This window comes from Lactuca serriola, chromosome 7, assembly GCF_051521515.1.
Source record: "Lactuca serriola cultivar US96UC23 chromosome 7, Lser_US96UC23_V15, whole genome shotgun sequence".
In the NCBI taxonomy this organism is placed as follows: Eukaryota; Viridiplantae; Streptophyta; class Magnoliopsida; order Asterales; family Asteraceae; genus Lactuca; species Lactuca serriola.
In genome coordinates, this window is record NC_136414.1 from 69,908,681 (window position 1) to 69,932,537 (window position 23,857).

Consider the following 23,857-nt stretch of genomic DNA (forward strand, 5'->3'; position numbering starts at 1 on the left):
TTTATAACACCAAGTTACTAATGCGTTTTCGTATCACCAATGCGTAGCCGACTTGCAAATCACAACTCATATATCTCTGTTTCAAGATTATAAGATATTATCGTCTCAGTATTACTCGTGATGAATTCCATGAAGTAATACTCTGAGCGAGGGTTTATCCAATACTCAAATCTCAATTTCTGAGTACTCATGAACGTTGCAGCAAATACATTGCCATGTCTATCCTTAGACAATCTACAATCCAGTTCATGACAATCTTGATTCACTACTTACTTCCAAAAGTACGAGCGACTGTGGAGTTTGAATAATCTTATTATTCGGGAAGTAAAACATGAAAAAATGAAACACAATAATAAACAATTGACAAAAGGTAGAACCCAAACTTATAAATAATACTTTATTATTTAATCACCAAAAGTCAATTACATTTACTTTGTTACAAGTTTCAGAAAACTAATCTAACTACTAAAACTAATATCATCTTTCAGTCCTATGCTCCGAGCATGCTGAATATGCTTAGCCCTACTCAGACCCTTTGTGAGGGGATCTGCTGGGTTATCTTCAGATGACACCCTCTTCACTATAAGATGGCCTTCTTCTACTCTATGTCTGATGAAATGGTACTTTCTGTCGATATGTCTGGTTTTACCATGATCTCTCGGTTCCTTTTTCAAGGCAACCGCTCCTTCATTATCGCAGAACAGTTCCATAGGCTCCTGGATGGTTGGAACAACTCCGAGATCCCCGATGAAGTTCCTCAACCAAGCTGCTTCTTTCGACGCTTCACTTGCTGCTATGTACTCTGATTCACAAGTAGAATCAGCCACCGTATCTTTCTTGGAACTCTTCCAAGTAACTGCTCCTCCATTTAATAAGAATACCTAGCCTGAATGAGAACGGAGGTTATCTCTATCCGCCTGAAAGCTGGCATCACTGTAACCATCTACTCTCAAAGTATCATTGCCACCAAGTACAAGGACCCAGTCCTTCGTTCTTCGCAAATACTTGAGTATATTCTTCACGGCTATCCAATGAGCTCTACCTGGGTTTCCCTGATAGCGACTGACCATGCTCAAAGCAAATGCCACATCAGGGCGAGTACATGTCATAGCGTACATGATCGATCCGACAGCGGAAGCATAAGGTACATGACTCATGTCATCTATTTCCTCATCTGTACTCGGGCATTGAGTCTTACTCAATTTGGTATTGCTCTGGATAGGTAGCTCTCCCTTCTTGGAATTTTCCATACTAAACCTCTTTAGTACCTTATCCAAGTATGTGCTCTGACTAAGTCCAACTAGTCTCTTCTTTCTATCTCTCAATATTCTAATCCCAAGAATATAGGCGGCTTCTCCTAGGTCTTTCATGGCAAAACACTTTCCAAGCCAAGACTTAACTTCATTCAAGGTTGGAACGTCGTTACCAATGAGTAATATGTCATCGACATATAACACCAGAAAAGTTACTATACTCCCACTAGCCTTGATATACACACAAAACTCATCTTCACTTCTAGAGAATCCAAACTCTTTGACTTTCTCATGGAAGCAAAGATTCCAGCTGCGAGATGCTTGTTTCAATCCATAGATGGATTTCTCAAGCTTGCACACTCTATTGGGAAACTTTGCATCAACAAAACCCTCTGGCTGACTCATGTAAACATCTTCAACCAACTTCCCATTAAGGAAGGCAGTATTGACATCCATCTGCCAGATTTCATAGTCATGAAAGGCAGCTATGGCGAGCAATATCCTAATAGATTTAATCTTAGCTACTGGTGAAAAGGTCTCATCATAGTCAACCCCTGGGGTTTGAGTGAAACCTTTTGCAACCAGTCGAGCCTTGAATGTATGCACATTCCCATCCATGTCTTTCTTCTTCTTAAAGATCCATTTGCACCCAACTGTCTTACGACCTGGTGCACTATCAACCAAATTCCAAACTTGGTTGTCATACATGGACTTAATCTTGCTGTCCATTGCCTCTTTCCACTTGGAAGCCTCTAGGCCTGCCATTGCTTCCTTATAAGTGACTGGTTCATCTAAGTTTACCAATGTTTTGTCACTTATGAATGTGTCACCATCTGAAGTAATATGAAAACCATACAACTCAGGTGGCACACTCACCCTAGTGGATCTTCAAAGAGGTAATGATTTATCAACTGGTTCAACAGGAACTGTTTCCTCTGGTTGAGTGCTAGTGTCATCTAAGGTTCCTTCATTGGTTGACTCTTGAATCTCTTCAAGGTCAATGGTACTCCCACTGTCCTCTTTAAATATGAGCTCTCTTTCCAGAAAGACTCCTCTTCGAGCTACAAACACCACGTTTTCACTAGGTCTGTAGAACAAATATCCAAAAGACTGCTTTGGGTAACCAATGAAAACACATTTCTCACTTCTAGCTGCTAGCTTGTCATGAGTCTCTCGTCTTACGAAAGCTTCACAACCCCAGACTTTAATATGTGCTAACGAGGGAACTTTCCCTATCCACATTTCATGAGGTGTTTTGGCAACCTTCTTTGTAGGGACAAGATTGAGGATGTGGGCGGCTGTCTCTAAGGCATACCCCCAGAAGTGAATAGGAAGCGAGGCACGACTCATCATAGAACGAACCATGTCTAACAAGGTTCGATTACGCCTCTCAGCTACACCATTTAACTGTCGTGTCCTAGGAGGAGTCAATTGTGAGACTATCCCACATTCTTTCAGATAGTTGTTGAACTCGGTACTAAGATACTCCCCGCCTCTATCGGATCTAAGTATCTTGATCTTTCTGCCCAATTGATTTTGGACTTCATGCTTGAATTCTCTGAACTTTTCAAAGGTTTCTGACTTATGTTTGATCAAGTAGATGTAACCATATCTGCTATAATCGTCAGTGAAAGTCACATAGAATCGATTAGCATCCCTTGTGGTTGATCTGAAGGGCCCACACACATCTGTGTGTATGAGATCCAACAGACCTTCACCTCTTTCACAAGACCCTGTGAATGGTGATTTTGTCATCTTTCCTAAAAGACAAGATTCACACATATCATCTGATTTTAGGTCAAATGATTCCAACACTCCATCCTTTTGGAGTTGGGCTATGCGTTTCTTGTTAATGTGTCCAAGACGACAATGCCACAAGCATGCCTTATCCACACTATTAGACAAGTCAATATTAAGTATACTATTTCCTAAGCTATCAACACAAGTCATTGTTTCATACACACCATCACAAGGTAAAGCTTCAAACACAAAAACACCATTCTTATAAACAGAAATTGAACCATTCAAATCATTAAAATAATATTTAAAACCTTGTCTAAACAATGCATGAAATGAAATAATGTTTCTTGTCATCTCAGACGAATAGCAACAATTTATTAAGTCTAATATAACATCATTACTAAGCAATAGTTGATAAACTCCGATCTTGGTCACTGGTGAAGACTTTTTGTTCCCTATGATCAAGTTTATCCTCCCATGCTCTATCTCCTCACTTTCCTTTAGCCCCTGCAAATCAGAACAGATATGAAAACCACATCCTGTATCAAGGACCCATGAACGGGAAGATAATGAGTTATTAGCAGAAATAGTGTAAATACCTGCCGAGGATGGCTTCACTTTGCCATCCTTGATATCTTGCAGATATTGTGGGCAAGATCTCTTCCAATGCCCCTTTTGATTGCAGTAAAAGCAAATGGCCTCTTTTGGATCAGAAACATGGGGAGTGGAACCATTGGGCTTAGCCTTCGGGCCATTACTAGATGACACAGCTTGAACCTTGCTCTTCCAGTTTTACTTGGGAGGACCTTTCCTCTTCTTCCCCTTTCCCTGTCCAATGGACAAGACAGGGGCACTTGCAGGTGTGGAGGGTATACTTTTACCCTTCATCCCTGCCTCAGCTGTCTGCAACAAGTTGTGCAATTGGGCCAAAGTCTGCTCCGTGTTGTTCAAATGGTAAGTTAAGATAAACTGACCATAACAATCAGGCAATGAGTTCAAGACCATGTCAATGGCCAATTCCTCATCGAAGTGAATGTTGATCTTGACCAAACGCTCTATGTAGCGTTGCATTCTTTGCACATGAGATACAACCGATTCCCCCTCTTTCATCTTGCAAGCCATGAGTGACTTGACTACCTCAAACTTTTCTTGACGAGCTCGCTTATGGTACTTTTCCATAAGGTCCTTGTTCATCTCAAAAGGCCAGTAGTCCTCATAGTACCTCTGCAATTCTGGGGACATGGTTGCAACCATGATGCATGCCACTTTGGTAGCATCATCATAGTGTTTCTTGTAGGCAGCATACTTTTCGGGAGTGGCTTTTGACTCATCAAGTTCTTTGAGCTCCTTTTCAAGGACATACTCTTTGTCCTCGAATCTAAGCGCCATCTTGATGTTACGCATCCAATCGTTATAGTTGGAGCCATCCATAACGACTTTGGAGCAGATGTTTAGTAGAGAGAAGTTGTGGCTGGAGGATGATGAAGCAGAAGTGTTTCCAGGAGTAGACATCTGAAAAGAAAGATAGTTTTTGTTAGATTACAAGACACCTCAATATAATAACCCAAAGATATCATATCAAGGTTAGGACCCAACCATGACGATTTACAACTTAGAAATGGGATGCCGAGATCCAAGTTCAAATCTCATAAAGGTAGGTGAATGACGATTCACCAATTCCACCATTAGACAAAATAAACGAAGTCAAATTCCTAATTCTTTTGAGATACATTAAAACTATTTAATGGCATGTTTTAATCTCGGATTATGCTCTACTATTTGTGACTGGGATACCGAGGATCACAAACTAGATGTGAATAACCATGCAAATGTGCTTGGTAACCTTATTGTCTTTATCATTAACAATTGATGTGCCGGTAAACCACACACGCTCCATCAAAATGATAATTATAGGATACCCATTACTACTCTTTATTAGTGCCTTTTAGTGTGCCGGTTAACCACACACGCTCCACTAACGACCAATAAAGCATAATGTGCAATTTCATAGATTAGCATACTTTTCACATTTTTCCTAAAGTAACTAGAGTTGGGATTTTGAAAAATAGTGTTCTAGTACTTTCTTTAATAGCATTATACTTTTAATGGAAGTAGTTGTCCTATCAAATCCGTTCTGCTAACGACCCTCTACTAATCAAGGAAGCGGTGGGTGAGAGTGGACACCCATTCAACTACCATTTTATAGGCAGTTTCCTTATACCCCCTTATAGACTAGCTTCGTGAATGAGGCATACTAGCGATTTGACTGACCATATTCTTATACATATATAATATTTAACTTTTAATTATAATATATATATATATATATATATATATATATATATATATATATATATATATATATATATATATATAAGGTGTGTTTTAAAACATTTTGAAACTCCAAGGGTTTATATAAATTTTTTTCGAAATTTAAACTATTAAATTTTAAATTTAAATAAACCAATTAATTAGATTTAATATTTATCTATTAATTAACTTTTAATTAATTTATTAAATCTTGTAAGGATTATCTAATTAAATTAAACAATTAATTTAATCCTAATCCATATCCCTTCTAGATTTCGAAAATATGGGGATAGGATAATTTCCTTATTTTTCTCAATTATCCAATAAGGCAACTATTATCCAAAACAAAGAAACCCTAATCTTTATAGCATATTTCGAAATTTCCAAGGGAGTAGGCTAGGGTTTTCAAAACCCTAACCCTAATTTCGATTAGGGTTCTTTGGAGGCTAGGGTTTTCAAAAACCCTTTGATCCACAACCCTAAAAATCGAAAAAATGGCCTTTAGGGTTTAATAGCTATAAACCCTAATTTGCAATTCAACAATTATAACAATTCAATTTAAAACAAACAAAGGCTCTGATACCACTGATGGGTTATAGGTAAAACAAATAAACTAGAAAACAATTCCTAAGTTCACATGCAACCTACTTTGGATCTATGTTTTATCTATTGAACATACAACTTTGAATTGCAAAACAAGAACCCTAGAGGAGAGAGGCTATAATCGAAATTTACAAACTAGGGTTTAGTAATTACATACCTTTCAATTGTTATAGTAAACAATTGATAATTCCCTTGATCTTGATCTTGATCTTCTTGGAAGCTTAGCACCACAAGTGTAATGCCTCTAATGGAATCACACCCAAACTAGCAAGAAGGAAAGTAGAGGAGAGAGGGGAGAGGGAGTATGCAAAATTTCGGCCTTTAGGGTTTCTTCAAAAGAAAAGAGTGGCCAAAACATGAACCAGGAGGCTCCTTATATAGCTGAGGGATCTAGGGTTTAGGGGAAACCCTAGTTATCCTTTGCTTAGGACCTAAGCAAACCCAAGGGCCTTATCCAAGCCCCTATGGACGAAATTATTAGGGTTTCCCCTAAAGATTTCGTCCACCCTTATCCAAGGGGGTTCTAGAGCCTTCCACTCAACTATTAGATAATTGCAAACTAGTCCCTGCACCTTATAATTAATTCTTTTAACCTCAAAATTAATTCTAATTAATTTCTGGCTAACAATTAATTAAACAAAATGATTTCTTATCAATATATTAATCTTTTAACATATTAATAAATTCATTTATATTAATTTATTAATCTTATAATAAATTAATATCTCTCCTTTCATAATTTCCTTGTCTGGTTGTTAGGTTTGAGGGCAACCCAAAAGGACTGTGCTGCTATCAATTCAAATACATACCAATTATAGTTATGGGCTTAGACACCTAATCCAACAAAGGTCGGTATCCTGGTATATAGGATGATGTTATGCTAGTGACCGGTTAGGTCAGTATCCTGGTTAGGATGATGTTATGTTATGTGATCTGCTAGATCGGTTTGATTAGATGTGGATTGTTATATGATTATATGTTTATGTGCACATGGTTGTTGGACTGGGGTTGGGTTGAGGCGGGTCCTGTTTTGTGCTGTAGGCCAACATACCCAAGGCAGAACGGTTATCCCGATGGCCCAGCGAGCGGTTCGGATAGGCTTTAGGCCCCAAGAGGGCGGACCATACGTGCCGAGGCTCGGAGAGTGGACCAGACCGACTGAAGACCCGGTGCGGGCGGACCAGTCATACTGTAGACTTAGAGAATGGACCGGGTGGATTGAAGGTCCGGTGCGGGCGGACCAATCACACTGTAGACTCGATTTATATGGCTAGACCCGGAGGGTGGACCAGGTGGACTGAAGGCCCGGTACGGCGGACCAGTCACACAGTAGACCCGAAGTGCATGGTTGTTCTGTGTTCTGTTATGATATGACATGTTATGTGTACGGTATATGTGGTTGGTATTTTGGGGGTATCTCACTAAGCTTTCGGGCTTACAGTTGTGGTTTAAATGTTTCAGGTACTTCAGGAGACCGTGGCAAGGCAAAGGCGTGATCGTACCGCTCCTCATGTTTATGTTTTATGATATGGTTCTAGGAATACTCTGATAATAATTTTATTGAAACTCTTTTTGTAATAACTTAATGAATTTGGGTTGTTTTTGAAAAGTTTAAATTGGTTGGAATTTTTAGAGCGTTACAGTTCATTTCTTGGCCTTGCAGGTTTCTATCGGCGGTTCATCAAAGATTTTTCAAATATGACAGTGCCGATGTGTCAACTACTCCAAAAAGATGTTGAATTTGCGTTTACTCGGCCATGCAAGGATGCCTTTGATCGTTTGATGGATTTATTCACTTCCGCTCCAATCATCCAACCACCTAATTGGGAGCTCCCGTTTGAGATTATGTGTGACGCGAGCAACACATCTGTTAGGGCGGTATTGGGTCAAAAGGTGGACTGAGCACATCATGTCATCTACTATGCATCAAAGACCCTTGATAGTGCACAGAGCAACTACACCACAACAGAAAAAGAGTTGCTTGCTATTGTGTTTGCACTAGAGAAGTTCCATCAATACCTCCTTGGAACTAAAGTGATCATATATTCGGACCATGCAGCCATAAAACTCTTACTTACAAAGAAAGATTCGAAGCCGAGGTTAATACGGTGGATGCTGCTTTTGCAAGAGTTTGATATAGAGATCAATGATAAGAGCGGGAAAGAGAACCTAGTCGCCGATCATTTGAGCTGAATAGTCCAACCCGAAGATGCGACTCCCATCCGTGACACATTCCCAGACGAGAACTTGTTTGCTATCCAAACACCACCTTGGTATGCAGATATATGCAACTTCATGGTCACGGGAAAGTTCTCACCTGATCTCACGAGTTCGCAGAGAGATAAGATCAAGAAAGATGCAAGAAGGTACATTTGGGATGAGTCGTACCTTTGGAAACATTGTGCGGATCAGGTAATAATAAGATATGTTGAAGAACATGAGGTACAATCTATCCTCAACTTTTGTCATATTTATGCTTGTATAGGGCATTTTGGTCCTCAAAGAATTGCTAGGAATATTTTATATTGTGGATTTTATTGGCCTCGGCTCTTTCATGACTCTTACACTTTTTGTAAAAGTTGTGAGAGATGTCAAATGACAGGTTCTTTGAGTTCCCGAAACCAAATGCCCTTGACCCCAATCTTGGTTTGTGAAATATTTGATACATGGGGTATTGATTTTATGGGTCCTTTTCCTTCATCCCTTGGGAACTTATACATCCTTTTGGCTGTTGACTATGTTTCCAAGTGGGTGGAGGCAAAGGCGACAAGAACTGACGATGCTAAAGTTGTTTTAGATTTTGTCAAGGCTAACATCTTATGTAGGTTTGGAACTCCAAAAGTCTTGATCAGTGACAGAGGCACACACTTTTGCAACAAAACTCTTGGATCAGTTCTCAAGAAGTAAAGAGTCCAACATCGGGTGTCCAAAGCTTATCACCCACAAACAAATGGACAAGCTGAAGTGTCAAACAGAGAAATCAAGTCCATACTTGAGAAGACAGTGAACACAAATCGCAAGGATTGGAGTTTGAGACTAGAAGATGCCCTTTGGGCATATCAAACTGCATATAAACCTCCAATTGGGATGTCACCTTGTAGACTTGTGTTTGGCAAAGCCTGTCATCTCCATGTTGAACTAGAGCATAAAGCTTTCTGGGCTGCCAAAAAGCTCAACATGAAGATTGATGAAGCGGGTGTGCACCGAAAGTTAGAGATTCAAGAGTTGGAGGAAATAAGAAATGAAGCATTCAAGAGTTCATGAATCTACAAGGACAAGACCAAAGCATTCCATGAAGAGGAGGAAGAAGAGGAAGATGGAGACAGTGACGAGAGTGGCGGGATGACACCACAAAGTTCTCCTCCCAGGGGTGGTGTCAGCTCATCCCATCAGGCTGGGCGCCCATCCTATCAGCATCAATATATGGATCAATTCCAATCGATCCATACCCGCATCGACACTTACAATCAAGATCTCGCGAACCTAAATCAAAGTTTCTCTTCTTTCACCACTCAATACACTCGGGATCAAGACCGCCATCGTAAACATGAGGAGGACTTTTGGGCTTGGACCCGAAACTCCGATTACTATCCTTATCCTCCTCCTCCTCCGCAATAGGTTGTTCCGCCCTCTCCAAGCATCGGGGACGATGCTTATCTTTAAGCTTGGGGAGGGGTAGAGTTGTACATTAGGTGCATTTCACACTCACTCATGCATGCATTTCTATAAATAAATAAAAGAGAGAGAGAGAGAGAGAGAGAGAGAGTTTTTATTTCAAGTTTTTGCATTTTATCAAATTTTTTATCCTTTTCATGCATTATCATCATCATTCAAAAAAAAAAGGAGTACGAGATGGTGACATTCTTTACATGCAATAGCTCCATGAAGTGGGAAATCGAGAACTCAAATGAAAAAAATACTGAAGTGATCGGATAGTTACCGGAAGCGTAGAATCAGCTATCATAACTAGGGGACCCAAACACCGTGATTCGAGATCCCAGCCTTAGATAACAAAAAAATCGCATACTGAAACGTTTTTGTGGGCGGTAATAACAACTTTAGGATGATTTGCTTCTGAATGTTTAAAAAGAATCTTTATCGGCAACTCTGGACCCACAGAACACGAACCTATTTGTTGACACGCGTTACCCTCACGGTAACAGAGAGCTTAAGTATCAGATCCACACAGCAAGAAAGAGGAATGGGTAAAACTGTCATATCCAGTACCCAAATCAAAAATTTAAAGCACTTAATCGAAGAAACTTTCAAAAATTCAAAAGCTGATTGAAGAATTCAAAGCTCAAAGTGAAGATACAAATCCAAGTTCAATCAAAATCAAAAGCCGCCTCAAAGTCAAATCTGGCGACTGAAGAACTGTGTGATATGATACTTGTGGCTCTCGAAAAAGTGAAAGCATAGGAGCTGGGCCCCTTCAGGTGGGCTCACTGTTTCAGCGAAAGCTTATTCGCCGTGACGGGTTCTTAAGGATGCATCGATTCTGATTCAAGGCCATCTAGACTTAAGGACATGAGATCCGGATTGTGTTATTTTCGCCCATAAAGCTAATTAAGGTATGAAGTTTGAATAAAACTATGGTTGGATTATTGGGTTACACCGTTTCGGGTCTTCCTCACTTTGGGAGTCTGTGATATGTGGAAGGGAGCGGGATGGTTGCCTAGGTATTAAGGATTAAAGCCACATTGATGTAAAGTCTGATCGTACTTATTTAGATAAATTTACTTGTTTTCTTAAAATTCTCTTTGGTTCATTTTGTTTCTTTAGTGCTTTTATACATATTTTTCTTTTTCATGGTTTTCATTGCATGCATTCATTCCTATCCTTTAGGATCATTTTGTCCCCTTTTGTTCCATGTTTCTTTTTTCCACCTAGAAATCGTCCGGTTTTGTCTGATTCTTGTTCTTTCTTGGGGACAAGAAAGGTCTAAGCTTGGGGAGATTTCTTAGGTGCAATTTGTGCACCTTTTTGCACACCTTCTAGTCCCATTTCATGCATCTATTTAGCATAATTGTCCTTCATTTGTCTTTCATTTCATCATATTTCATGTTAGTCTCGAGAACAACCTTATTTGCACATTTTCATGTCTTTTTCAAGTAAACCGGAGGTCGGAACGTGTAACGCCCGTAGATCCGGGCTAGTCAATTTAGAGATAATAGGGGTCGAAAATGACTTTTATACAAAAGATTATTTAGAATCAATAATCGTATCCAAGTTGTAAGATACGTCTCAAGGGTTTCGTACATATAAAGAACGCTGAAATCCGAGTTATAACGAAGAAGTTATGGTCCGACGAAGTTTTACGGCAAAACCGGCATGACACCGGGAGACGTAAATAGTGAATTTACGATGGATGAATTTTTAGCCTTATAAATATAAACAAAAGTTTTATTATACGTTAAACCAAGAACATACAGAAAAAGAACGCCCAAATCTGACTTCGTATGAGGAAGTTATGAATTTTTTAAGATTTGGCTTAGCAATGCACAACACGAAACTCGAATTTTAGATCGAGCGGTTTTTGGCCTACGTGACCTAAATGAGAATTGAATATCTCATTAATAGGAACTCAATGGTAAAAAGACAGACGAAAACATAGTTCGTATGTAGAAGTTATGAATTTTACGTGAACATTTAACAGTATAATCTTCTCGTACTGTTAAATTTAAGATCGGTCGAGAATTAGCCGACGAAGTCAACATGAAAATTGTAGATCTTATTTTTACCTATGCGTGGATATAAAGAACGTTAAAAATGGAGCTCGTATGTGAAAGTTACGGATTTTAGAAGTCGGCAGGGTGCTGCCGCAAAAGGGGTGACGTGTCACAATCTTGGCCATTACTTTCTCCCCAAGGCTTGTCACTAGATGGATACATGTGGCACCAAGTTCAGCCATTTTCACCCTATAACAAGAACCCTTTCCACCCTCATGTTCTTCACACCATTCCCATTCTTTCTTCTCTTTACTCTCTCTCTAGAACCTTTCTCTAGCCCCGAAACCCTCCCGAAAAGCCTAGGGAACCTCCCTAGCATGAGGCGGAAGCCCCAGAGTGCTCGACGGCTCTGAGAAGAAGAGCTTTTCAGCTCAGGAACGCTGCTCCAAGCAAAAACACCCGCTATAAGTGAGCTACGCCTACGCTATTTTTAATATAACTTTTATTTGATTATAGTAACGTTATTAAGAACTAATAATAAGTACTTGGACTATTATTATGGGTTATATAAGTATTGTTTAATTCTTATATAATAGTAATAATAGCTAGACTATTAATTAGTCTCGATGAATAATAGACTAAACTCTAGTGGTAATAATACTAGGTTTTGTCGAAGGAAATTATTTTTAAGAAGCGAAGCGCTGTCTGAGTTCGGAATCACCACATTTTCAAGTGACTGCATGGTCCCTTTCATCTTACACATAGATATGAATTATTTTATATAAATTATGTGTTATGTGTGTATATTATGTGTATACTTGCTATCTATGCTGGATGAACGATTTTATACAAGTTTTATATGATTTAAAGTTTATATGTATTTATATCTACGTAATATGTTGGGTAAAACATGGGTAGATGAAATATGAGTTGGATGATGAGTTGAGAGGTGATATAGACCATGAGCTAAGGGTGAGAGGTGGACGATGTGAGAAGCCTTGTTCCCAAATGTTGGCCCCGTCATCTAGCAAAGTATGGATGACAACCACGGACTATTCTATACAGTCTAGTGGAACACTAGCAGACTCGCAACATGTAGGTGTTGTGAACGATGTGTTCACAGGTGTACTCTAAAAACCCATTGACATGTATTGTGAGTGGACTCTTGAAAACGATACTGTCAATAAACGAGATAACCCTAGCAACTATGCTCGAAGGACAATACTTGCAGCTGCACCTCACATAGAATGTCACAATTCTGGCAGCTACGCCTAAGTGATAGAACTAGTAGCTGTACTTGACAGCTATGTCATTGACAACGATGGACTTCGTACCTATTCCTTAGGATAATCCTTAGGAATGAATGAATGAGAAATAGCTGATTCTTAGGATAGATCCTTAAAAGTAAAGAAGATAATGGGGATGGGTAATTGGGTTAACTGTTTGATGATTAAACATAATAATTATATTATTGTGGGTTGAAAACCCTATGTACTCACCAGGTTTCCCAACCTGACCCATTCAGCTTAATTGTATCACAGGTGTCGATATAAAGCTACACTACACTGAGAGATTAAGGAGATGTAAATCACTAGTGATAATGAGTGTAAGTTCTATTTATGTTTATGTTTCTGTATTGACGATGACATCCCAAATGTTTTAAAATGAATAAAAATACTTTTCTTCGGAAATACTTTGATAACGTATTTATCATGTTTTACTGGGAACAAATTCCGCAATATTTTTATTAAAGGATGTACTCTGATTTTTTATAAAGCATAAACAAAATTGGTCTTTTCTGGCCGTAAAAATGGGGATGTCACAGAACGCGCTTTGGAAAGTGTCGGGAAGCATTGGTGAAGATTTCGGGATGATCGGGAGAAGAACGAAAAAAGTTGGAAAAATCAAGTTTGGATTCGGAGTCAGAGGGGTACACGGGCCGTGTTGGATTTACACTGCAAAATCAACACGGGTCGTGTTGACCAAAAAGAGGAGCTATTGACCCTGCTAAACACGGGCCGTGTCAAATTTACTCTATGTCCAACACGGGTCGTGTTCGGCCCATAAACCAACTTTTGGCAGTTTTTCCTATCTTTCATATTACGGGTTAAGGGCCATTTTTACACACAAACAACATACCAGAGCACATTTTGAGAGGGGATTTCGAAGGTTATTGCAAGGGATTGATCATTAATCATTTTGAAACATTATTTCTAGTATTTGTAAGTTGTAATTGCACATTTTTTCCATCTTATTTATTGTTGATTTGTTCTTAGCCATGTATGGCTAAGAAACCCTAGTTTTTAGTTCTTGTTCAGAACATGTTGATTGCTTGACTTGAAGCATATGATTTGATGTTTGATTTGTGATTCTATTCTAGTGATTATGTTTTTGTTTAAACTAGAACCCTAAATTTGATTCGTGTTTGATTGGCCACTTTCATGAATTGAATTTTTGTGCAATTAATTAACTTTTAGGGCACCTAATCGTTCTATTAAGTTAATAATTGGTAACAAGCAATACGTTTTCTTATTGTAAAACATATATCACATGTTTTCACACTTCCGAGCATATGAGAAGAAATGAACATTGTTGGGAAGCTTGTACAAAACTTAATGCAGTTTTTCAATACAATCTAAGAGCATGTTTAGGTTGAATTATTAAAGTTAGGTCTAGTCAAAGGGCGTGTTTTGGTTAGATAATTTGGCAAGCGAGAGGTATTAGAGCGTGTTAATATCTTTTAGTACCAACTTATAATAGCAATCTTGAATTACATCAAGTCATAATCAAGTTGAACAACAACATTGAGAACTAGAACTGGAAACACTTTTACAACTTGTTTGTGCATGTGTTTAGAGTAGATTGTTATTTTCATTATTTGACTTTTGCAAACAAATCCCCCTTTGTGACCAAAGTACCTTACGCAAAGAGGTATAGACTTTTATCTCGTGTCTCTGTGGTTCGACCCTGCTTGCCTTGTACTACTCTTTAGTGCATTAAAACAATGTATTTGGAGTCTCTTGTACCCCTATTATTTGTTGGGTTTGACACGCCTAATACTAATCCAACAGTTTCTACAACTCGCATGATTGGTCATTGTGGTTTCTAAATCTTACGTGGTTGGTCCTTGAGCCACATGAAATGACCTTTTTTCCCTATTTAATTTATTTTATCTTTTCTTTTAACAACATCTATTTATAAAGAAAAAGAAAATACATAACAACCCTAACATTGTTCATCATCTCTTACCTCACGTTCCTTTCTTTCATTCTTACCCACCGGCCACCCTTCTTCCCTTCTTGTCGATAACCCCATCTGAATCTAACTTATCTAAACCGCCAACAACCACTGCCCTTCAACCTTTGTCGACTATCCATCCTCACCCTCATCTCTCTCTCTCTCTCTCTCTCTCTCTCTATATATATATATATATATATATATATATATATATATATATATATATATCTCCTGTCGCACCACATTAACCTATATCACTTTTCTTTCCAACTCTATCCGATGAAACTTCCAAAGACCCTAATCCTCCCTCATCTCGTTCTCTTCTCCAAAGGTTATTAACCAACCTATAATTTCATAAACCAGCACCACCTATGTCATCGATGAAACCTATCCTGCAATGGACGAAGACCAACTAAACCCAGTCGTCGTCGCTTGATTCATTGCTCACCGGGAAGGGTTTTGGAATTCTTAGATGATAGTTGCCCTTCGTATTTTCCAGAGGATAACACCATCGCCTTGTTGTTAAAACTGGAACTGAAATTAGATTTTCTCTAAGAGATAGAGAAGTGGAAATCGGAACTGAACTCCAAAGGAAAAAACAGGGAAGAAGAAATCAAAACTTCACTGTTTTTGGGTATCTTAATGATTTTGATCGAAAGTATTCAACTGGTAAGTTTTGTTGGAAATCAATGGATGATGTTGTGACTTTTGGTGAGTAGTGGGGTGTGTGTTGGTTCATCGATGATGTTGTAATGAAGGTTTGTTGTCAATAGATAACGGGGAAGCATCACGCATTGACGATACCTGTATGATTGTTCTTCGATCCAGAAAGAAAGAAAAGAGATGGTGAGAAGAGAGAAAAACGGAAAGATGGTAAAGGTTGAGAGAGAAATGGGTTTGGTGGACCTTTGACATACATTTTTTTAATTAAAACTAACTGAAATTATATAAGAAAAATCTAAAAGAAATTAAAAAGGGTAAAAATATCATTTCATATCGTCTAGCACCAACCTTGTAAGTTTTAGAAACCATAGTGACCATTCTTATCAAACAAATTAATAGGGACTAAAGTTGTGATATTTCGTAAAGCACAAGGACCATTTATATAACTTTGTCAAATATAAAATCGTGCAATGCAAACCGGTTTTAAGACTAATAAACCGGAGACAGCGGTTACCCCGCTCATTGATACACCACTATTCTCCGCCATTATCATGCACCAACTTCCAACGGTCCATAAAAATCCATACTTTTCTTCCCTCCGCCATGGGAATCGGTGGATTTCATGAACAACAACAACCACCATACACGTCGGGTACAAAGTTTACACAGTCTCTTTCTCTCTCTTTCTTTCGGATTCTAGGATCTGAAAAGACGCCCCAAATTTTTGGCGGAAGAAATGGGAACGAGCGAAGGTGGTGGTGGATCGTCGGGAAGTGGAGGAGACAGTGGACCGGAGGAGAAGAATGTTGGTAGTAGTCGCTCCAAGTTTGAACACTCCGGATGGGTTTATCATCTAGGCACCAATTCCATCAAACGCGAATCTTGTAATCGTCGATTTCTACATATTAAGGGAAAATACGTCATGATGTATAAGCGCGATCCTCATGAACATTCAGGCACTGTATGTTTTTACACAATCTCGTATTCTATAATTCTTTTCACCCCATTTTCATTCGTTTCCTTACATCCTGATTATATACACACATTGTAATATAGCCATTGTTTAGGGTTGGAATTTCGAAAACAACATATTTGCATTATTTTTGCGTTAGGGTTTCACTTGTTTTGCAACGAATTAAAACCCATAAAAGGATTAAATCATAGTTAGTAAAGAATCTATATTCATGTTAGCATGTTCATGCAGAAACCAATACGAAGGGGTGTTGTTGGCCACACACTTAAGTTGGAGGAGCTAGGATGTCGTAAGGTCAATGATGGTGTAAGCACCTTAAATCATGTTCCTTATTTGCTAATAATTTGACCTCTTTTTTTTTTTATTAATTTCTCTTATCTATAGTTGTAAATTGTAATTCAAGTTATCAATTGAAGTTGACTTGTTACTTTAAATTTCATATTTTCAGGATCTTTATGTTCTGAAGTTCTCCAATCGACTAGATGAGGAGAAAAAGGGAGAAGTAAGTTACACTTACACTTTCTAACTTAGAAGTATACAATTATAGAGTTAAATGTTAATAAGAAAAAAGAAAGTAGAAGGCTATAATTGGGTAGATTTTAAAAAGTACAATGTGATAATAACCAATTTGCTTCATAATGTTTTTGCAAGATTGGTTGTGCTACAGCTGGAGAAACCCGAAAATGGATGGAAGCATTAGAACAAGCAAAGAAACAGGTAAATATAATTGCCAAATTTACTACAAATATTTCAATATAATAAAATCATTTCATATTTTGTTATTTAATAGGCCGAATTAGAGCTTTCTCAAACCTCTAATACAAGAAACAAATTAAGCAAGGAGAACGAGTATGTTAAAAATACAAATTTCATTTTTATATAATTATTTCCATTTTATTCTCTTTCATATATTTTTTAATGTCTCACTATTTTATTTATTTTGTAAAGGATTGATCTTGAACGACAGGGTCATCGCAATAGGGTAAAGCGATACGCTAGTGGTCTAAAGAGGCTCATAAGTATAAAACGTGGTATGCTTTTTAGAAAATGACATTAGTACCCCTCACATGATAAAAAAAATCTTTTTTCATTCTTTCATTTTTTTATAGGCGAGTCACTTGTTCGTAGATCATTAAGCTTGAGTGGAAGTAATAAGAATGTTGAGTTCTGTGAAGGCGATGCTGCTGATGTCATCGAAGGGCATGAATGGAAATGTGTTCGTACACTCCGTGGTACCCTAGAGTCTCTTGAATATTGGATTCACAAAAATTTCAAATATGGAAAATCTTAATTGATCATATGTTGGATTTCAGGTGTCAGAATCTTTGAGGATGCATCTATTTATAAGGTGGCTAAACCCTAAACCTTAAACCCTAAATCCTAAACCCTAAATACTAAACCTTATGGATATGTTTTCAGGGTAATAAAGGTGTCCTAGTGAAGGCTGTTGGTATTATGGATGTGAGTTCAGATTCTGCCTTTGAGGTGATATTGAGCCTTGATCGACATCAAAGATATGAGTATGCGAATGTTAAAATAATTTATTTTTTGAATGTTACTTGTATTCAAGATTTATTTAGGTTTGTGTTTGTTGCATGGAATTCTGATTTTATGTATATATGTAGGTGGGATGCATTGACAAGTGATTTGGAGTTAGTAGATTCTATAAGTGGAAATTCTGATGTTGTTTATGGGTCTTATGATCCTAGACATATAAATAGGTACACTATATGAAGTTATGATGTTAAACATATACTACTTGTCACAACACATTAAAGACCGGTACACATAACATTTGAATTTAAAGACAAACAGAAATATTATATATATAATAAAAAACAACTAGTCTAATAGTAAATTTTTGGGTTTTAGACTTTGACTATAATAGTTGTCCATGTATAAAAAATAAATTACAAAATCTGTCCCTTTAATTTACAGAAAAGATTTATGTGCAATTTTTTACGTTTGGGTTTTAGACTTTGGCCATAATACTTTCATAAGGTCTGGTTCCTATTTAGAAAATAAATTACAAAAACTCTCCATGTAATTTACTAAAAAGATCCCTACACATATTTATATATAGAAATGGTTCATATGTTTAAAGAAATTAGAAAAATAATCAACACCTAATCGAAAAATTACAGATTTATCCAATTTGAAAACAAAAACCAAAAATGTCTTGCAAATCCAAATAAAAACCAGATTCTAATAATAAACGAAACTGCTTCGAATTCAAATATGATCTAGATGTTTAAAGTCATATATATATATATATATATATATATATATATATATATATATATATATATATATATATATATATATATATATATATATATATATATATATATATATATATATATAACACAATTTCATTGACCCTTTTACTATTTGATTGGTAACAATCAAGCCATGCTTAATTAAGAAATAAAATTATAAAATTCTAAGTGCGAATGTCATAAATTCAATATATTTTTTTACATCAACATACTTTGCCATTATATATTATTAGCATCAACTCAGGTGTTATTCTTGTAGGTGGAAATGTAAGCGTGATTTCATCTTCTCGAGGCAATGGTTTCGTGATCAAGATGGAGCATACAGTAAGTAAAATTTTCTTTACTTTTTATGGTAAGTAAAAAGTAAATGATCATAAAAAACAGTTATTTGAGGACATCGAAGAAAAAATATAAATACCAGCAAATTTATAAAAAAAAAAAAAAAAAAAAAGATACATAAAATTATAAATGCAATATTCTCTAATTACTGAGTTTTAAACTTATGTTGCAGCAATCTTACACTTCCCTGCAGTACATAAAAAGAAACCTCCACGATCAGGATATCGTCGAACAAAAGTCAGCCGTAAGAAACTTATTTTTATTATTGTTATTATTATTATTATTTTATTATTTCACAGAAATTGACAAAAAGAAACTTTATATCATATCTATCTACCATTTTACAAAGGTTAATTCGGTTTTTATTATTAATGGATTTTGAAATTTTCATCAGCATCAACATGGGAAATCAAGAACTTAAGCACAAATGTGCCTTCAAATGGTGGTAGATGTCTCGTAACACATATGTTAGAAGTACATTCTAAAAGCTGGTCGAAATGGAAGAATAATCAATCTTCAAAGTTTGAAAAGACGATTCCCTATGCATTATTGAACCAAGCATCGGGTTAGTATTTTTTTAATTTCTCAAACTTATAATTATATACAAGCGAAATTTTCATTGATAATTGATTTTAGGTTGAATTAATTAATTTTGTGTTATGTGTCTTTCAGGTTTAAAGGCGTACCTTGACACAAAATATGTACCCAATGCAAAGCCTGAAGAACGCAAACATGAATCATCATCATCATCATCATCCACCACAGTTTCACAAAATGAAGTTTCGTCACCCAATAGTGAATATGAAGAAGATGAAATTGCTGATCAATTTTATGATGCGATTTCCGCTTACTCATCAGATGATGATGATGATAGTGATTATGATGATGCTCCACTTGACACCAAGGTTTACTTTTTTTTTTTTTTTTCCTTTCTTCAAGCTTTCTTCAATTTTTACAAAAACGTACTCATTTAATATTTGACTAATTCTTTTTTTTTTTTTTTTAATTTTACAAGGGATCGAGTATTATGTTGCAGACAGCTTCCTTCTCGAATCCAAATAGGGTCCCAGGTGCCAATTTTCATTTCGGATCTTTTTTTTAGATTAAATTTTAATCTTATCCAAATAAATTATGTTAAAACCAATTGGATTATGAATAGTATACTTTTGTCTTTACATACTTTGGCCACAAACAAAAGTTTCTTATTTTACACTTTAACCATAAATGACCTAAACAATAAGTTTAGCACCTTTGGTCCTTTGTGTGTAATGTTCATTTTGACCACAATACTTTTGTATGTTGATATTTTTGGTCCTTATGTACAAAATAAATTACAAAAATTGTCCTTATAATTTAAAAAAAAAAGTCCTTGTGTAGATTTTTCTTATAGAAACGGTCCATGTATTTAAGAATTTTGTATGTTGGCAGATTTAGTCCCTGTGTAGAAAATAAATTACAAAAATTGTCTATGTACATTACATTAGAGGTCCGTGTGCATTATTTTCTTTACAGAAACAGTCCACATGTTTAAAAAATTACAAAAATGGTCCCTACCTAATAGAAAATCTACAGATTACGCCTACTTATATATAATAATATAATCGTTTTCTTTAATTTGATCAGATCCATGTGCTGATGGTGAATTAGATCCACTTTCATCTCCAATTACAGTTGATCCTATTCAGCTTCCTGGATCCATGTCTGAAGGGAAGAGTGAGAGTGATACAAATTGTTGGACATCTCCAAATGGGAAAGGGTTTATGATAAGAGGAAAGACATACTTGCAAAATAATGCTAAGGTGAAACTTTACCTCTCATTAGTCTTGTCATGTTAGGGGTAGATATGTAATTTCACATTTTTGTTAAATCTATTTCAGGTAGCTGGAGGAAATCCCCTTTTGAGACTCGTAGCAGTTGATTGGTTTAAAGTTGAGAATCCGGTAGGCAAGGTTGCTTTGCATCCCAAATGCCTTGTCCAGGTATCTTTCCATATATAGAAAGGGTAAAATGGTAAAAATACAACTCGAAACCTAATATAGTTTCCATTTTCTTGTTACAGTCGGATGCCGGGAAAAAACTTCCATTTGTTCTGGTCATGAACTTGCAAGTATGAGTTAAGCTTTAACTGAAGTATAAACAAGTCTTCGTATGATGTAAAATGACCATATTGCCCTTTCTTGGAAACACTTTCGATCTAAGATTATTTATCCACCCTTCAGGGCATTTAAGACTTTTTGCTAATAGTGAAAACCCTGGTTTTTGTTCTCAGGTGCCAGCTAAACCGAATTACAGCTTAGTTCTCTACTTTGCTGCTGATAGGCCAATAGCCAAAGACTCTTTGCTGGAAAGATTTATTAATGGAACAAACACTTTTCGTGATTCAAGATTCAAATTGATTCCAAGCATTGTCGATGTATTTATTTTTATTTATTTATTTTTATCTTTATTGATTTTTGGCTAGGTTTTTTTTTTTTAAATATGATATTGAATGATGATTTTGTTTAACAGGGGTATTGGATGGTCAAACGTGCAGTTGGATCAAAAGCTTGTCTATTAGGGAAAGCTGTAACATGCAACTATCTAAGACAAGATAATTTTTTGGAGGTAAATGTCTAAATTACCCTTCACTTATGATAAAAAGCGTAAATCTTGTGGATGAGAATTAGTTAAAACAAAAAGGTCTTACTAACAATGAATTGGGAGAATCTTGTTAACTGCGAATGACATTTTTTATGCTGTGAAACGTGACTATGCATAACAGCATAAGGGCAATTTGGTAAATTTGTTTTTGCAGATTGATGTGGATGTTGGATCCTCATCGGTTGCAAGGAGTGTCGTGGGAATAGTTCTTGGATATGTGACAAGCATCGTGGTTGATCTTGCCATCTTAATAGAGGTCTTTTGTTAAATACCTAAAATACCCTTCACTACATACGAGTTTTGTGGATCCAAATTTTATTAGCAATAATCTGTACTTTTTAAAAAAAAAAAATGATATTCTTCAACTTTCGTTGGAAATATTCGCATCATAAAAGCGTTTGCTTCCCTTTTATATTGAAAACTTGGGATTCGTAATCTTGTGATTCGTTGGAAATATTCGCATCATTAAAAAAATTACGATTTTACCCTTTTATATTGAAAACTTGTGATTTTTAATCTTTTGTTTATAAATTTCAGGGTAAGGAACAAGCGGAACTTCCAGAGTATATTCTTGGAACTGTACGATTAAATAGAGTGAGGCTTGAGTCTGCTGTTCCTCTTGAAAGTTAAGGGGTAATTTTGGTATTTATGATTCTACTCTATTGTCTAGAGATATCCATTGTTGAACATACTAAACTGTAAAAATTATTTATATATTCATTAATTTATCAAACTTAGGTCATTTTCTTGAATTATTGATTAATGTTGTTTTGAAATACAAACTTCTAATGTAGAAAAAAAGTAGTTTAGATGGTTAAAGTTAACAAATTCCAAACTAAAATGTTTTTTATGAAATAAAAAGTTAGAAACATTGTTTTAAAAAAAAATCAAAATCTCACTGATTTTAGTTTATCATATATATGAAAAATCTCAAATGTTTTATTCTATCAGAAAAATATATTTGTGATGGTTAAACCAAAAAAAAAATTAAACTAAAATAGTTTTTATGAAATTTGGTCTTATTCTAACGGTCAAATTCAATTATAAAACATAAAAGGTATCATTGCACCGATTTACCATTTTGAAAAATCGGTTATTGTTTTCTTTGTTATTGTGTAGTGATATACAGGAGATTGATATTAGAGAAAAGGGGAAATTTTGATCCACGAATATTGTCTTTTTTTTTTTCTTTTTTTTTTTTTTAACTTTAATTTTCCTAAAAAGAAGTGATTATGGATTTCTTTGTCTTGCCCCAAAGCCCCACGGTGGGTGACTGTCTTTTTCAGTTTCTCATGAAAGTGATAATTCTTGTGTTTATAGTATTATAAGACCGTTAAAGTGTCATTCCTATCATCAAATTATTTTGGTGGGCAATAATCGAGTTATGAGATTTTTAATTCAATTAATTTAATGGATAAACCATCAATTTGTTTATATAAAAAGATGAAGAAGATTTAAAATTTTAATGGATATTCACAAAAATGACCACTAGAAATGAAAGATTTGATCGAAATAACAAATTTATTTGTGATTTTTTAAAAATGATGTTTTTGTCCGAAATATGTCATTCTCAACAACCGTTTTGTATTTCAAAGTATGGGACATTCGGATCCTGAACCATCATTTCATTTTTTTTTCAAAGTATGGAATATTTGGATTTCGGACCATCAGTTTTTTTTAGGTAGTAAATGTTTAAAAGCATTAATATATATATATATATATATATATATATATATATATATATAATGTTAATATAGAAATCCAATCATCAACTTTTACGTTGTTAGGCTGGACGGTATAACTACGGGGCGGGTGAAAAGAAGCGGGAACCGAACTTAGTAACACCACATACTGGGTGCGGTTTAGAGGTGAAGGGTATTACTCCCCGTGTTCTTTCTCCTCTCCTGATTGGACAACAACTTAAAGGCTTTTTTTCTTTTTCAAAATTTTAATTATTATTATTATTATTAAGAAAATATATACTAAAATTCATGGTTTTTAATTCTCTACAAAACGAGTATAATATATATATATATATATATATATATATATATATATATATATATATATATATATATATATATATATATATATAATAAAAAATGAAAGGTAGTGAAAGTTGACCATTTCATGGTTTTTGGTAGGGGTGGC

General features: G+C 35.8%; 1 protein-coding gene across 1 annotated transcript; it reads left to right on the forward strand.

Annotated features, from left to right (window-relative positions):
* The first annotated feature begins 16,108 nt into the window (after positions 1–16,108).
* LOC145062022 (protein ENHANCED DISEASE RESISTANCE 2-like) lies at positions 16,109–22,439 on the forward strand. The gene is made up of 22 exons (XM_079009629.1): positions 16,109–16,436; positions 16,680–16,754; positions 16,897–16,950; positions 17,100–17,165; positions 17,239–17,297; positions 17,397–17,479; positions 17,558–17,680; positions 17,762–17,796; positions 17,868–17,968; positions 18,074–18,169; positions 18,987–19,051; positions 19,239–19,310; positions 19,461–19,631; positions 19,739–19,971; positions 20,082–20,136; positions 20,690–20,865; positions 20,944–21,045; positions 21,126–21,173; positions 21,336–21,479; positions 21,575–21,670; positions 21,861–21,962; positions 22,244–22,439. The coding sequence occupies exons 1-22, from the start codon at positions 16,212–16,214 to the stop codon at positions 22,334–22,336; spliced, it is 2,274 nt and encodes a 757-aa protein (XP_078865755.1). The 5' UTR covers positions 16,109–16,211; the 3' UTR covers positions 22,337–22,439.
* The last annotated feature ends 1,418 nt before the right edge of the window (positions 22,440–23,857 follow it).

Bases quoted from the DNA above. Each gene is read 5' to 3' on its own strand.
- LOC145062022 (XM_079009629.1), top strand. From the start codon at position 16,212: ATGGGAACGAGCGAAGGTGGTGGTGGATCGTCGGGAAGTGGAGGAGAC. The intron at 17,166-17,238 runs GTAAATATAATT...GTTATTTAATAG, and splicing joins TAGAACAAGCAAAGAAACAG to GCCGAATTAGAGCTTTCTCA. The intron at 18,170-18,986 runs GTACACTATATG...TTATTCTTGTAG, and splicing joins GATCCTAGACATATAAATAG to GTGGAAATGTAAGCGTGATT.